At 41.3% G+C, this 17111-nt stretch overlaps 1 protein-coding gene across 1 annotated transcript; it reads right to left on the bottom strand.

Moving 5' to 3' along the window:
* Window positions 1-733: 733 nt before the first annotated feature.
* SOX8 (SRY-box transcription factor 8) lies at window positions 734-7372 on the bottom strand. Its single transcript, XM_069982136.1, has 3 exons — window positions 6541-7372; window positions 2814-3052; window positions 734-1946 (listed from the first exon to the last, which is right to left on the bottom strand). The coding sequence occupies exons 1-3, from the start codon at window positions 6951-6953 to the stop codon at window positions 1219-1221; spliced, it is 1380 nt and encodes a 459-aa protein (XP_069838237.1). The 5' UTR covers window positions 6954-7372; the 3' UTR covers window positions 734-1218.
* Window positions 7373-17111: the final 9739 nt, after the last annotated feature.

Raw genomic sequence — 17111 nt, forward strand, 5'->3', positions numbered from 1 at the left:
ACCATTATTCTTCCTTTCTCTCCCTGTTCTACAGTTTTTTTTTTCAATGAATAAAATCATTAATCACTTATAATATATGGCACATAAATATATTTATATATATATATATATTTAACAAATCTCAAAAAACTATAAGAACATTTTAAAAAAAGTTAATTACAACCAAACATTTTGCTTAAAAATTTCACTGAAATAGACAATACATAGTCCAAGCCTGAGACACATGAAGTGACCGTGGAAGAATTCTCAACTTAAAAAAAAAAATTGCCCAATGTTCAGTTTATGGTTCAGATTTAAAAAAAAAAAATGTAAAAAGTTTTTTTAGAATTCATAATTCTACTGGTGTTTTTTGAACACCAATTAAGGTCTTGAAATGCGTTAGTTCCAAAGACGAACAAAGGGACTGTGTGAAGTTTACCGCAGACTGGCCCACTATCCCAGCCCTTAAAGAGGACCTGTCACCCCCCGCACAGGGGTGACAGGCTCCCCACCCCCAGATAGATCCCCTTATACTTACCTCATGTCGCCGAGTCCCGCTGCCAGAGCCGGTCCCGGGACGGAGATATCCCGGTGAGAAGCCGGCGCGCGCGCTGTGGAGATGAGTCCAGAGTCCATAGAGAATGAATGGAGCCGGACTCATCTCTGCTGCGCGCGCACGGCTCCATTCATTCTCTATGGACGCCGGACCCATCTCCACAGCGCGCGCGGCTTCTCACCGGGATATCTCCGTCCCTGGACCGGCTCCGGCAGTGGGACTCAGCGACATGAGGTAAGTATAAGGGGATCTATCTGGGGGTCAGGAGCCTGTCACCCCGGCGCGGGGGGTGACAGGTCTCCTTTAATGAAACGGAATAGTCAGAACTGGGTCAATTGGTCGTAGAACTTGGTCTGTATCTCATGTTCTAGTAAACACCAAAACGTTAGACGCCTCTTATTGTGCCCAGGGATTCTCAGTCCTCACATGGAAATTTGTGGTCCATCCTTCATGGTATGTCACATCGGAGTCAAAAATTCAAAAAGTTTTTCGAAAGAAAAGATGGAAGTGCTCTTAGCACTTAAAGAAATATTCTCATTTTTTTCAGCAGGCACTTATACAACAACTGGAACAGCGCCTCCTACCTGTACATTCTGTCTATAGTGCACATGTCTTGGAAGACTTGATGACAACCAGACACATCTATGGCATAATCGTCCTCAGTTAGAAAAGTTTAGAGTTTTTTAAGGCCTTGTCAGGGTTGTGTAGACTGGCTGATCCCAGTTTGAGTTGGGACTGTGGGAAGGAGGAATGGACAGACTGTTGAGGATCGGGGTAGCATAAGGGCGCCGAGATGAATGGAAGTAAGGATATTGGTACAAACTGGATGGGTAACTAGAGTACGGGTTGTAGTAGTTGGAGCTTGGGAGGTCTGTGTAGTCACACTGGGAGCTGGGAAATGGACTGGGTATTGTGGAACTGGACACTGTGGTGGCACAAGCCTGGGTACTATAGGAGTTGTAGTCAGAATGGGTAGGTGATCCATGAGATTGGTCACTGTAATGACTGGGACTCAGCTGCTCCGTCTTGATATGAGGTCTTTGTTGACCAGACTCAGAAGATGAGGTTGAATTTGAAGGACTTTTATGGGACCAAACAGGTGCTTGAGGGTTCCCAGCTGGATGTGCATAGGAAGCGGCATAAGGTGGTGCAGTAGGATTCTGCCCATGGTCAGCGGCAAGAGCCCCATGGCCATTAAGAGGCAAGTATTGGTCGAATTCATGGACATCAAAGGTCTCGATGTTGTTGATGACTTCACTGCTCAACTCATTAATGTCCACGTTGCTGAAGTCAATGTTCTGGCGCCCATTGTCCATCAACCTCCGGCCTTCATGTTTCAGCTCTTGCTTCCCGCCATGGTGTAGATCAGTCTTGGGGGTAGTTGGTGGAGTTGGAGGTCCATGATTTTGACCTAGAACCACAAGATAAAAAAGAAGAAACATTGTCATTACAATATACTGAAAAAACATCCACTTAAAATAAAGGTACATGGAGCATCTTCATTGTTTTAAAGGGGGTGTGCAAGATCACAAAAAAATATATACAAAAAAACTAATTTTCAGCAGCACAAGAAAAAGAGATTGCTTTTTTCCAGAAACAGCGACACTCACGTCCTCAGTTTGTGTACGGTATTGCAGCCTGATGTGTATTAAGGCTAGTTGTAATACCACAGACAACCTAAGGACAGGTGTGGTGCTGTTTTTAGAAGAAAGCAACCGTGTTTTATTTTAATCCTGAATAACACCTTTAAGAAAGAAATTTTAAATGCTTCTAGAGAATTTGATTCTAGAAAGTTCAACAATACAATAACTTTTCTCCACAACTTGTGTGCATTCACATTAAAAGGGTGCTCTGGATTTGTAAATGCATCATAAAACATCCTATTAGGGAATTCTGTGAATTATGAGTATAAGTCCCCCATTTAGGACCTTCAACTAACAGCCAGATCGTAGACTGACTTCCCTTTCGAGAAAAATGGGTTTTTTTTATTTTTTTATTTAAAATTGTAATTCTTAATTTGCCCTGCGGGGGCACTGCAGGGAAACATAATACTTGTTACCAGGTTCCCTACTATTTTGTTACATGTAAAAAACTTATGCTAAGAGACTCTTAGCAAAAAGTTAATGTCCTAAGTGGGTAACTGTTATAAGGTGATAAAACGTACATTATATTATGAGTTTTGGGACTTTATGTATTTCCTTATCAATCCTTATTCAAACTTGCTAAATAACGCACAACTGAATCCAACCAGACTCTGTATCTGGGAAAACCAAATTACCTGCATGCTCTCCATGAAGATGGCCATCTCCCATTCCTCCCAGGCCAGAGTCGGACTTGTACATTTGGGAACCGGGGTGATGGCCCAGTTCGGCCCCAGAGTCGGAGTCGCTTTGTCCGGCTTTGACGCTCTTCCTCCTGCGTGGTTGATATTTATAATCTGGATGATCTTTCTTGTGTTGCACTCTGAGTCTTTCAGCCTCTTCTACGAATGGACGCTTCTCATTTTCGCTAAGTAAACTGTAGGGGTAGAAATGGGGAACCATAAGTGGGAACCTAAAAATATATACTATATCTGTACCTTACATTTACAGCATCAACTAAATTGGTGATTTCCAATGTATTAAATTTTGTTGAGTTTCAGAAAAATTTTGTTGCAAAACTCTTCGTATGCCTCTTGCAACAGCTGGGGAGCACCTATTTAGACCAAAAGCAGCCACTGCCCTAAATCAAGAATGGGGAACCTTCGGCCCTCCAGCTGTTGCAAAACTACAGTTACCATAATGCCTGGACAGCCCAAGCAAAGCTTTGGCTGTCCAGGCATGATGGTTTGTAGTTTTGCAACAGCTGGAGTGCCAAAGATTTGTCAAATTTCGGCACAAATTTGGTTGGGTTAAAAGCATTTTTGTTGCAAAATTCCAACTCCCATTATGGGAATGGGAGTTACGAAACAGCTGAGAACCCATAGCATGGAGACAACTTATGTAGACCAACAACAGTAATTGCTCTAAAAATAATAATGGTAAATTTTTCTAGATGTTAAATTTTTGCACAAATTTCATTAGGTTTAGAGATATTTCGATAAAAATCGTAAATCGTTAATGCAAAGAAAAAGTGCAAATTTCTCCTCAATTCCAAACTACTTTTGTGCAACTTAAAGTTTCTAGTGCCTTCCATAGCCTGGAACTTTTTGTTTTTGAAGCTCAACTCAGTAAAGTTCCATGTTAAGAGCAGACAGGAAAAATATTTTGTGGTTTTGCCTTTGGGATATAGTTGTTGCTTTTGTCTTTTTTTTCTGCCTTAATATAATCCTGCTTTCTTTCCCCTATGTGGCTATAAGAAGAATAAATCCGGCAATAAAAAATAACATAAGAAAAACATATATTTAATACGCATCTTTTTTATGGGTAGGAGAATTTTGATTCATCATGGTGCCCAAAATATATATTTTTTTTAAATTATTTATGAGTTGTTTATATACATTTTTATACTCAAGATAACATAAACATCATATATACTTTTTAAATAACTTTCACACGCAATGTTTTCTGATATTGTATCATTCATCACTGTAATTATCCAGTAATATTGGTCAAACGGATCTTTTAAAAAAATTAAAAAAAATTGGAAATATTTTTGCTCCTCCCCGATTTAATCCTCAATTTATGGCGACGTAAAGGGTCAGCCCTTGTTATGGTCAATATTCTGACCAGGCCCACAAGGGTTAACTCATCGCAGTGCGACCGCTGTTCCCCTCCTTAACCAAGGGGGCAGTAGGTGCTATAAAACTATAATAAAGGAGAAAAAAATATTTTCTATAACTCCAGCACAGTCATTAAATATTTACTTTGGATTCCTGGGAGGAAGGTAAGGAAATGCAGATTATTTTTTTTTCCAATGGGGGGAGTTAATTCTTTCTTTTCTGCAGGCTATTATGTTAAGGTAATACCAGTTGCTATTCACACCTAGCAGATTTGTTGCATAAAGTCCATTCATCTGATATGCATAGAATTTTTTATTTATTTTTTTGCAATCAAATTTTTTCCGAAAATTGTGCAAATGTAGCCTTATATTTCTTTTTTTTTTAAATTGCAACTTTTTTAGGTTTTTTTTTCATGCAAATTTTCATTTCTATTATTAAGTGTAGTCCTAGTATTTCTATATTGTGATCTAAATTTCAATTATTACAGTATTATTATAACTTTTTATATTTATTACTATATCATATTTTCATAGATTTTTTTAAATATAATTACACATCTTTTTTTTTTATCACTACATTACTTATTGCTGTTAGATTATGTTTTATAATATTATTATTTATTACTTTTATTTATATATTTACTTATGTTTTAAACTATTATCATCGATTACTCTTCACTCTTCATATACTTTATTTAATTATCATTATTTTGTTAAAATTTCAATATAAGTTGTGTATCCATGGCGTCTGTCTAGACGGCACTAATAATATTCTCTTACACGACTTACCACCCGGCAGTGACACGGTTAATCTCTGTTTACTTAAATGTAGCGACCAACCTCCAGCCTCACTGCCTTACCCCCATGTATACATGTATACACCCAACAGTAACAATGTATCAGATGAACCAGAAGATAATAATATTAGGGGAATAGCTGGGAAACCTATTGATACATGAGGTGCCATAAACGCTGGTATTGTGTATATAGTCTGTAAAGGGTTAAAGGAAATTTAAAGGGACAATTTGAAGGGCTCTGAATCAGAGGGGTAAGCCCATAATAATGGGACTGAGGGGGCTGGTATAGATGGAGGGAGCCGAAATAGATGCAAAACCGTGGGCATAGCTAATAGAGGGGGGTGGTAGTCTGTGCCCCTTGTTCTGGGTACGGGGGGGGGGGGGATTGATGGGAGTTGTAGTTTTGCAACAGCTGAAGAGCCAAGGTTCCCTACCCCTGGTCCAGAATATCTGTGGCTGTTTGCGATAGAATAGGGGAAGAGGTCCAGTATGGGGGTGAGGGGGTCCTATAGTACTATATATGTTACTATTACAGCCTTGTGCATTGCCCCCCAATGACATGGACCTAGAGATGTGACCCTGCCATGCAGCCTGTTCATCCAGGTTGTCCCATCCACAATACACAGCAGATGCCCAGAGCTAGAACTCTTCTGTAAACCCTAGTGTAACCCTATGGGGGATCCATGCTTCCAACCCCAGTCATATCACTATCTATAGATTACTATATGGAGTCCATAGGGCTTGTTCTATATACTGATTGCCCAGACCCAGGGGTTAACCCCGAACCTGACAGCTGCAGGCAGCAGCGAGCTCTACTAGTCATTGTACAGGAGGCACCAGACACGGCCACTTCTTATGGGATCGGCCAATATTTTGTCATTGGAAGAAAATCTATTTTTTTTACCCTGTTATTGCCCTTAGTAAGGAGCAGGAGGGGCAGGAGGGTAGGAGGACAGGGGGGAAGGAGGGGCAGGAGGGGCCGCACTGTGCACAGCCAAGAGCTCAACATCTGTTAATTACCGTGTAAACCTGACACTGGGATGTTAATCATGTTACTCAACCGCCACTCACTGCGCGCTGACAACTCTGCTACACTGCAACTTATACAAAATATATATTGGAGTGGCTGTGCCGCCCCTTTATAGTTTGCCGCCATAGGCAAACACAGACACTTGTCAGGGATAAATCGTCTTGACTGTATCAATCATATAGGATGTAGCAGAGCTGAGTCTGTCACTTGGCACAACCAACATTCATAGCATAAACTGAACAGCCCCACATCCATATGGCATCCACCTTGCTGGGTAATGGTTGTATGAGAGGTTGGCACATGTTCTCTCTTAAAGCGGCAGATGGCACAGAATGGCTATGAATGGATCTGTGATCGGTATGTTCAGGATTTGGCATGGTTCATACCAGGGATGGGGCGATGACCTATGTAAGGGTTCACCGATGGGCACAATTCACCACCTCTATACCCAACTCATATAGTAAGAAGCTATTACTCACCGCCAGAGTTTGCCCAGTGTCTTGCTGAGCTCTGCATTGTGTAGATGCGGGTACTGGTCTGCCAGCTTCCTTCTAGCCGCCTGTGCCCACACCATAAAGGCATTCATAGGTCTCTTGACATGGGGTTTGGCTTTGAGGGATCCGGATCCCCGGACTGGCATGGGCACCAAGCTCCAGTCGTAGCCTTTCAGCACCTGGGACACTGCCTCTCGGATACAGGCTGGGAATCGCTCATCCATGGGCCCCTCGGGGTCATTCTTGTTGATGCCCGCAGGTCGGTGGGAGTCCGATCCAGCTGGGGACAGCGGAGAGTCCGAGTCGGAGTCAGAAACGTGGGACATTGAGCTGGCGGTGCCCGCGGGGCTGCAGGGTGCCTCAGGAGCCTGGTCCTGCTCAGAGCTCATGTTCAACATCTGGGAGCCGGGATGGAGCTGGCTATAGCAGGGGCAAATACTGGCACCAAATCTCTGTGCGCCAAAGGATCCAAGGGCGGCAGAAGAGACAGTCCAAGTGACCAAGGCAGGCTAGAGTCCTAGGCAGTCCAGCTCCTGTGCCCCTAATCTAGGCTGGCAGCTGAGCTCTCTGAGGTGAGGGCAGCGGGCACAGCTCGGGCATGGGTAACCTTCTGCACACCACTTATAGCACTCTACAGCGGCTGTGAAGGAGCAAACACATTTCCATAGGAGAAGCCCCAACCCCAATCCAGCGCAGCCTGTACCATCTCCTGCTCTGCCTGCCAGCCCTGCAATAAGTAGAGGCCAGGCGATCCCCTCCCCCCACGCCTCATTGGCTTCTCCCTGCCAGAGGGGCAAGACTAGTACTCTTAAAGGAGACTGTGACCTCCCCTCTCCCTGGGTTCCCACGTGTAGTATCTGCTTGTGTGTTGTCATTAGCTCAAGGGGGAGGAGGAGGAGGAGGAGGAGGACACCTGTTAACCCACAATGTGCCAGAGGGTCTCTCTGCAGCCAAAGGGTGACAGGGAGCTGACTGTGATATCCAGTCCAGTGAGAGAGGAGGACTGTGCCAGTACATACCGGCTGTGTGTGTGTGTGCGTGTGTGTGTGTGTGTGTGTGTGTGTGTGTGTGTGTGTGCAGATGTAGCAGAGCTGGATTTGTCATTTAACACAACATGTTTTCTCGTTGATTTCCATAGAACTCAATGAGGTTTCCTCCTGCTCAAAGTAAAGAATTACAGGACAGACCGCATGTGTGTTGTGCTGGGGCTCCCCGGCTGCTGGGGACACTAAGGGGTTAATCAATACTTATAATACAAGATATTTCATAGTAATATTAGGATAATTATAAATAATATTATTACCAATATACTATTACCGGTAGTATTGGAGGCAGTATAAGCTCTAGTATAGTCTTATACTAGTATATAGATAGCGATATAGTATTAGTATTACCAGTATTACTAGTATATACATAGCCATATAGTATTACCAGTAGTACTAGTATATAGATAGCGATATAGTATTAGTATTACCAGTATTACTAGTATATACATAGCCATATAGTATTACCAGTAGTACTAGTATATAGATAGCGATATAGTATTAGTATTACCAGTAGTACTAGTATATAGATAGCGATATAGTATTAGTATTACCAGTAGTACTAGTATATAGATAGCGATATAGTATTAGTATTACCAGTAGTACTAGTATATAGATAGCGATATAGTATTAGTATTACCAGTAGTACTAGTATATAGATAGCGATATAGTATTAGTATTACCAGTAGTACTAGTATATAGATAGCTATATAGTATTAGTATTACCAGTAGTACTAGTATATAGATAGCGATATAGTATTAGTATTACCAGTAGTACTAGTATATAGATAGCGATATAGTATTAGTATTACCAGTAGTACTAGTATATAGATAGCGATATAGTATTACCAGTAGTACTAGTATATAGATAACAATATAGTATTAGTATTACCAGTAGTACTAGTATATAGATAACAATATAGTATTAGTATTACCAGTAGTACTAGTATATAAATAGCAATATAGTATTACCAGTAGTACTAGTATATAGATAGCGATATATTATTAGTATTACCAGTAGTACTAGTATATAGATAGCGATATAGTATTACCAGTAGTACTAGTATATAGATAGCAATATAGTATTACCAGTAGTACTAGTATATAGATAGCAATATAGTATTACCAGTAGTACTAGTATATAGATAACAATATAGTATTAGTATTACCAGTAGTACTAGTATATAGATAGCAATATACTATTAGTATTACCAGTATGATTACTAATAGTAATAGAAGTAGTAATATTATACTGGGCAGTAGTATAATATAGTATATTAGCAGCAGTACTATTATCCATAGTAGTATTAGGACCGGCAGTAGGATTCTCACTATTATTATACACAATGTACTAGTAATATTATTATGATGACTACTATTAGTAATAGAAGTGTTAGCACTAATGCTGCGTTTAACGATGGCATTTGAGCGATAATCGTACTGTGTAAACACAGCAAATAATCAAACGACGAGCAAGAAATCGTTCATTTTGATCTTTTTAACATGTTCTTAAATCTCCGTTTGCTGAAAATTCGCAGATCGCTTCGTGTAAACAGTCTTTCACCGATTCACCCTATATAAAAGATGGGCTTAAGCGATCTTAAAAACCGTTATAACGCAATCGTTAAAACCAAATCATTGCTTCAAAATCGTTAAACGATCGATTGGGCGAATTATCTCTTCGTGTAAACGTAGCATATGAGCAGTGTATTATGAGTAATAGGACTGTACTATTCATAGTAGTATTATTCACAGTAACATTAGTAACAATACTAGCATTATTATTAGTAGTAATATTATTACTATTAGCCGTTTCTTTGCAGTATGCAAAGTGTGAACAAGTACTATGAGTAGTATAAGTAGTGGTTGTAGTATTATTAGTAGCGGTAAAAGTTGTAGTAGTGGTAATGTTATTCTGGTCATTACAAAGCAGGAGTATAACTAGGTGTGAGTTATTATATCAGTATTAGCAGTAGTAGTAATAGTAACAGCTGTTATTCCAGCATGATTAATAATAATAGCATTAGGAATGGTCCTAGGATGGTAGAACAAGCAGTAGCATCAGCAGTCGGTATACTAGAGGTAGAATTAGTAGCAATAATAGTATTAATACCAGTAGTACCAGTAATAGTGGTAATGTTATCCTGTTAGTCATAAAGCTAGCAGGGTAGGATTAGTAATAGTAGCACAGGAAATATTATGAGGATCATTAGAAGTATTATTGGCAGTAATAGTATTATTGGCAGTATTAGTAGTAGTTTTAGTAGCAGCAGTATTAGTAGTATTAATGGCAGTATTAGTAGTAGTTTTAGTAGCAGCAGTATTAATAGTATTATTGGCAATATTAGTAGTAGTAGTAGTATTGGCAGTAGTATTAGTAGCAGTAATAGTAGTATTAATGGCAGTATTAGTAGTAGTATTAAAAGCAGTATTAGTAGCAGTATTATTGTCAGTATTAGTAGTATTATTAGTAGCAGTATTAGTAGTAGTATTATAAGTAGCAGTATTAGTAGTATTATTGGCAGTAATATTAGCAGCAGTATTAGTAGTATTATTAGCAGCAGCAGTATTAGTAGTAGTATTAGTAGCAGTATTTTAGTAGCAGTATTAGTAGTATTAATAGTAGCATTATTGGCAGTATTAGTAGTAGTATAGGCAGTATTAGTAGTATTATTAGTAGCAGTATTAGTAGTAGTATTATTAGTAGCAGTATTGGCAATATTAGTAGTAGTATAGGCAGCATTAGTAGTATTATTAGTAGCAGTATTTGTAGTATTATTGGCAGTATTAGTAGTAGTATAGGCAGTATTAGTAGTATTATTGGCAGTATTAGTAGCATTATTGGCAGTATTAGTAGTAGTATAGGCAGTATTAGTAGTATTATTAGTAGCAGTATTAGTAGTATTATTAGTAGCAGTATTAGTAGCAGTATTAGTATTGGTAGTAGTATCAGCAGCTATATACTGGTATGTGGTGTAGACATTTCAGATACATATCACCCCCTCCTGGGGGAGCAGACATGATAGGAAGCTTGTCTTTGGCTCTCAGCATAATGTTATTGTAGTCGCAGCAGCAGCAGGGATCACTACCTGCAGAAATTGTCGCCTGGAGTGTCAGAATTGTCGCTCTTAGTCCTTGGCCGGGACACTGTACACTGTGGGGACTGGAGACAATGTTGCAGCCACTAGAAGGTTCCATACATCCAGCATACCTCCCCGGGGCAGGGGGTTAACCCTTTGTATGCTGGTAAGGAGAGTGTGTAGCTGTCAGGGCATGCTGGGAGTTGTAGTTACGGACTAGGAGTCCTCCTATATGGTTCCTGTTGTAGTATAAGATGAGGGCTAGCAGAGGAGGCCTGGTGACCAGTGCACTGGACAGGTGTGAGTGTGGTGTAAACAGGCTCAAAAACAACATCCTAATAATAGGAATGATGAGGAGTGGGGTTATGGGGTGACCTGCACACAGCAGGGCCCAGCCAAACAGACAGCTGGGGGGTGTACGCCTTTAAATGCAGAGCTTTCAAGAACTTCTCATATACTAGGATTCTTAACTACAACTCCTAGCATTGTCTGGGGGCTCCTTTGTAGAATATATATAGTCATTCACACAAGTCTCTCCCCCGAGCTGCACATGATGCATCAGGATTTCCCACAGCTCCCAGGCCTATCCATCAGGAGGCTGGAGACTGCTTTATGACACTACAATCTGAACCCTATTCACAGACTGCGCTACAGCCTAGGGGCTCCTCATGGGGCTGGAGACTGCAGAAAGTAACCATTCCCATCATTAACAATTCTCATTAATGATATGAGGTCACTGGACAATTGCTTAAAGGGGAACTCCGGCAAAAAAAATTCTTTCAGATCAACTCGTGCCAGAAGGTTATATAAATTTGTAATTTACTTCTATTAAAAAAATCTCCAGTCTTCCAGTACTTATCAGTTGCTGTATGTCCTGCAGGATGTGGTGTATTCTTTCCAGTTTGACACAGTGCTCTCTGCTGCCACCTCTGTCCATGTCAGGAACTGTCCAGAGCAGGAGAGGTTTTCTATAGGGATTTGCTCCTGGAAAGAATACACCACTTTCTGCAGGACATACAGCAGCTGACAAGTACTGGAAGACTTGAGATTTTTAAATAGAAGCAAATTACAAATCTGTTTAACTTTCTGACACCAGTTGATATAAAAGAAAAAGATTTCCGCTGGACAACCCCTTTAAAGGCAATTCCATTTAAACCCTGCAAAGTAGATTGAGAGCAAAGGCCAGGCTACTCTTCTCTTACTGGCTGATACATAGATGAACTGGTAGTCTGCTCCCTAGCTGTTGCAAAACTACAACTCCCAGCATGCCCTGACAGCCACAGTTTTATTGCAAAACTACAACTCCCAGCATGCCCTGGCAGACGCAGAATTAGGAAATGGGGGAGGGGGGGTATACAGTGGAAGAATCAAAGCCCCACAGCAGCACAAAGTGTTTCAGAAAAGATCTTGCTAAGTAGTAAGTGTTTGCGTTGTGAGGACAGGGGAAAGAATTGGGAAGTGGAGGAAGAGGAATAGAATGTAAAACATACAGGGGAAGAAGATCCAGAGCAGCACAAAGTATTTCAGCAAATACGTGAGAAGCAGTGATCTATCCAGTGACATATCGGCTGCTGGTAACCACCAAAGTATACTGATGTAAGGAAGAGATACCTGCAAGAGTCAGATTGCCCAGCAGCACAGAGTATTTCAGGAGGGGAGAGTGCTGCTGATATAGTGGGATACAGTGATCTGTTTGCTTGTGGTTATGTTGGCGAGGATTAGGCACAGGACTGGGGATTGGAGAAACAGGAGTTAGAATGACTGTACTTAAAGGGGTATTCCACTGAAACATAACCTTTGATATGTTGCTGCCCATGGTAAGACTAACAATTCCTTCCATACTTGTTATTATCTATTCAGTCTCCTTCCCCCAGTTTTCTGCTGCTGCTTTCTGCTGAAGACACAAAAATCTGTGTGTGAGCTTTTCTCTCTGTCTCTCCCTCTTCCCTCTACCTTCTGAGACAGCTGATGTAAACAAGTCCCTGGCAGGCTGTATCTGCCACTTTGTAGCTTCTTTGTTATGCTGGGAAGGTTATTCTGAGGTCAAGTTGCTGATGAACTTACTGTGATTAATCCTCACAGCATTAAAAAGAAGCTACAATGTTGCAGATACAGCCAGTCAGGGACTTGTTTACATCAGCTGTCTCAGAAGGGAGGGGGGAGGAGGGGGAGACAGAGAGAAAAGCTCACACACATATTTTTGTGTCTTCAGCAGAATGCCGCAGCTCAGAACTGAGGGAAGGAGACTGAATAGATAATAACAAGTATGGAAGGAATTGTTAGTCTCACCATGGACAGGAACATATCAGAAGTTATGTTTAAGTGGAGTACCCCTTAAAGCTGAAGAAGTAAAGCCCCACAGCAGCACAGAGCATTTCAGAAAATATGTGTTTTTAGTTAGTGTAACCTGTCTGGTGACATACTGGTAAGGACTGAGCTATCGGTAAAGGAAATAGAGAGATGTGTCCAAGAAAAGTGCAAGAAGAAGGGTTCCCAGCAGCACCGAGTATTTCAGGAGAGAAGAGAGTATGTGATATAGTGTGATGCAGTGACCTGTCCTGGACACAGTATCATGATGGATTATTGGGAGTCACAGACTGATCATTATACAGTATAGTCTATAGCGGCAGCACAGAATATGGCATTACACTGGATAGTTTTATGTAAACCATTCTATTAAATTAGTTCACTGTAAAATACACACCAGGAATACAGATTAGGCAAAGAAACAATAAAAAAAAAAGTGTAATTCTTATGTTGACCACTGGGGGCAGTCTTCCATCTCAATAAGTGCCACCACCACTTCTTCCTTAGCAGTCGCAGGCTGCCAGGCTTCCCTTGCTGTGCTCTCACTATGAGGCTGTCAGCAGTAGATGAGTAATGTATCTGTGTAATAGAACTCTTTCTTCCATATACAGAACAGTAGTCGGCGGTTTTATTTTGGGTGGGGGGGTGCACTTTATAGTCCTTTTCTGCTGTTATAAGCAGGTATTGCATATAGAATTGTACATGTTACCTCACAGCATCACTTTTTAGGAGAGGGGGTGGGGAACGTTTAACGCTTTACTGCACGCTGGAGTGTACGGCTGGAAAAACACACAAGTAGATCATTATGTCACTTTATTGATGTTTTTTTTTCTTAAAGGAGAAGTACAGAGTGAGCTGTATATTTAATAGAAGTTTGTGGACTTTTCCAGTGGTATGGAGGATCTATTGTCCATGTGTCTGGCGATAGAGCAGCCGGTGAGGAGACGTTCAGGCCAGATCTACAGAATCACTGACATCCTGATATTTGTACCGCAACCTCCTGCATGCCAGAATACTGCCAATAATACTGCAAAATACTGCAAAATAAAACTACCGTAATGAACCTAAATATTACCCTCATACCGTATCCAAATAATGCTGCCACATAGTGCCCAGTGATATACACTATATATATATAATACTTCCAATAAGTCCTCAGATAATATGACTCTACAATGCCTACGTAATAATAGTCCTAATGGTATCGAAATAATAGTACCACATAACACAGCCATATATTTCCCATACTAAACTTGCCAATCAGTCTCCAAACAATGCTACCACTACTATATGTAAATAATGCTACCAAATAGTGCCCATGTACCACTGTCACATACTATATTCCCAAAATAATAATATCATTCAATGCTCAAACTTACCTACCTCTTAGTGCCCAAATAATACCACTCTATACCTAACCAATATGTCCTTATAGAATCTATATGATGGTTCCATATAGTCCCACATAACACTGCCATATATATTCCTATACAAAACTGCCAGTCAGTGTGCAATTAATACTGCCATATGATGCCTAAATAATACATTCATACGATATTCAAATAATACTATGATGTGGTGCCCACAAAACACTGTCATACTGTTTTCCCATATAATTCTGCCATTCAATAATACTGCTATATAATGCCAAAATAATACCATATTACAGTAGCCAAATAGTCCCATATAATGCCACATAACAAAGCCCTATATTTCTTGTATAGTAAGGACACTGAGTGTCCAAGTAACACTGCCATATAATGTCTAGATAATACCTCCATATTGTATCCTCAGGTAATACTCTAATTCATTGCCCAAACAAACCTAAGATTCAGTGCCCAAATAATACCGCCCTACAGTGCTGAGGTAATACATTTATATAATATCTAAATAAGAGTGCCATATAGTGCCACATATCACTGTCATACACTTAATTCCTAATCTAATTCTGCCATTCAGTGCATACACTAACATTGAGTGCCCAAATAATACTGCTATATAATGCTCAGGTAACACCTAAGTACAGGAGCCAAACAAGAGTACCATACAGTGCCACAAAGTGAGAAATATATAGTATGCAAAGGTTTAAACCATATCGTGCCATATAAAACTGCTATATATTTCCTGTTCAGTGTCCAACTACTACTGCCATATAACGCCTAAATAAATGGGCACTCCGGTCAATTTCTTTTTCTTTCACATGAACTGGTGTCAGAAAGTCAGACAGATTCATCACTTACTTCTATTAAAAAAATAAATAAAGTTTTCCACTACTTATCAGCTGCTGTATGTCCTGCAGGAAGTGGTGTATTCTTTCCTGTGTGACACAGTGCTCTCTGCTGCCACCTCTGTCCATGTCAGGAACTGTCCAGAGCAGCCGCAAATCCCCATAGAAAACCTCTCCTGCCGTTGTTCCATTGACTTAAATGCATGCCACTGCAATATGAAAAGAATGGCCATTGTTTTAATTTAGTTTTTTTGTTTTTGTTTTTTTAAATAGTACGTTGTGTGAACATAGCCTTATAAAGTTCTGGCATGGGGAGGGGGGGGGCAATGAGTTGTCCCATTTGTGCATTGAGACTTGATGGGAGTGGCCCTATAGGGTCACCGACCATAGAGCAGGGGTGCACAATCTCCTGCCCCCTAGCAATTGTAAAACTACAATTCCCATCATGTTTGGATAGCCAAAGGGTGGCCAGGCGTGATGGGTGTTGTAGTTCTTCAGCAGCTGAGTAATTCCTACTCTACCTCAGCAGACCCCCCCCCCCTATATGTGCATAGGCCGGTATACACATGTACACGTCTGGCAGCCCCCGGTATAATATGTTACATCCGAGGATTTAGTCAGCAGTGGTAATGTTATATTACAGTCAGGTCTGGCCTCTGAAGTGGTTTTGCGGCCTGAAGTGTTTCATTCCCCTGTAATAAGGGTGTTAGTGGCAGATCTCCAAATCCCAGCATGGTTACAGCCCAGAATACAATCTCCCATAGAGGGGCCCGCCGGCTGCCAACTAAGACCAGGCTGAAGGGGCAGCCTGCCCGGCGCACACAGGGTTAAGCCTTGGTCAGGTTGTTCCGGTCATAGAAGGCCCCTTAAAGCCGATAGAGTGGGTGTTTACGTGAAGTTCAGACTCTAATCAGATCCCCTTCTCCTCTGATCAGCCTTGTTTATCCCGATACACAAGATTTTTCTTCCTGCCATAAACATTTCTCGGTCAGACAGAAACATTTGCGTTCTGGAGCGGCACAGATTTGATCCGGGCGGATTTCCTAAGTCTCCGGGATTTATGTTGAAATTACAAGTAGAAAAAAAAATGTTTTTCTCTTCAAATTTTGATGAAAAACATGAAATTGCATCCCGTAAAATGAACAAGAGTCATTCCTACGTGGCGTCCCTTTAAATATGGTAGGAAGGGGTTGTAATATAAGGAATTGCCTATTAGGATTGGAGGGCGGTCCTTTACTAGCAGAGCTGGCAGCAGGGATAGGCATCAGATTCCAGTAACCCACCGCGGCCGGCTGCAGGCCCTAACAGCAGGAGACCAGGGCCATTACTGCCGCTTTTATCTCCATGAATAGACCCTCTATGGAGGCAACGCCTGCAGGGTATCATCAGGATGCCTCCCACTACCAGTAGAATAGGCAATTGCTCCCACTACTATAATAAGAGGCAATTGCTTAAAATGCACATCCTCAGCCTAGCAGTCCAAGTGTTGGCAAAGGGATATGACACCAGACCCCCGATGGGTCCTCACATGCTGCATTAGAGTACTATTACACGGAACGATAATCGGCCAAATCGGCCCGATTCGGCCGATTATCGCTTTGTTTAATAAATGCAACGATCAGCCGATGACAACGATAGGTTTGAACCTATAATTGCAGAGCATCGACTGCGCATCGCTACCTGTAATAGCGGTGCGCGGCTGACGATATATATTACCTATCCAGGCTGCAGGGCTCCTGTTGTGATCTTCTTCTCCCCAGGTCCCGCGCTCCAGCTTCAGAGCGGCCTGTCTCAGCTGACCGCCGCTCAGCCAATCAATGGCCGGGACCACCGCGCGCGGGACCCAGAGAGAAGACCGCAGGAGGAGCCCTGCAGCCTGGACAGGTAATGAATAAAGTA

The sequence above is a fragment of the Dendropsophus ebraccatus genome, chromosome 9 (assembly GCF_027789765.1).
Source record: "Dendropsophus ebraccatus isolate aDenEbr1 chromosome 9, aDenEbr1.pat, whole genome shotgun sequence".
NCBI lineage: Eukaryota > Metazoa > Chordata > Amphibia > Anura > Hylidae > Dendropsophus > Dendropsophus ebraccatus.

Coding starts and splice junctions, on each gene's coding strand:
- SOX8 (XM_069982136.1), bottom strand. CDS start 6,953: ATGTTGAACATGAGCTCTGAGCAGGACCAGGCTCCTGAGGCACCCTGC. Junction 3,053..6,540: donor ACACTGGGCAAACTCTGGCG/GTGAGTAATAGC, acceptor CTACCCCTACAG/TTTACTTAGCGAAAATGAGA. Junction 1,947..2,813: donor TCTTCATGGAGAGCATGCAG/GTAATTTGGTTT, acceptor TTGTGGTTCTAG/GTCAAAATCATGGACCTCCA.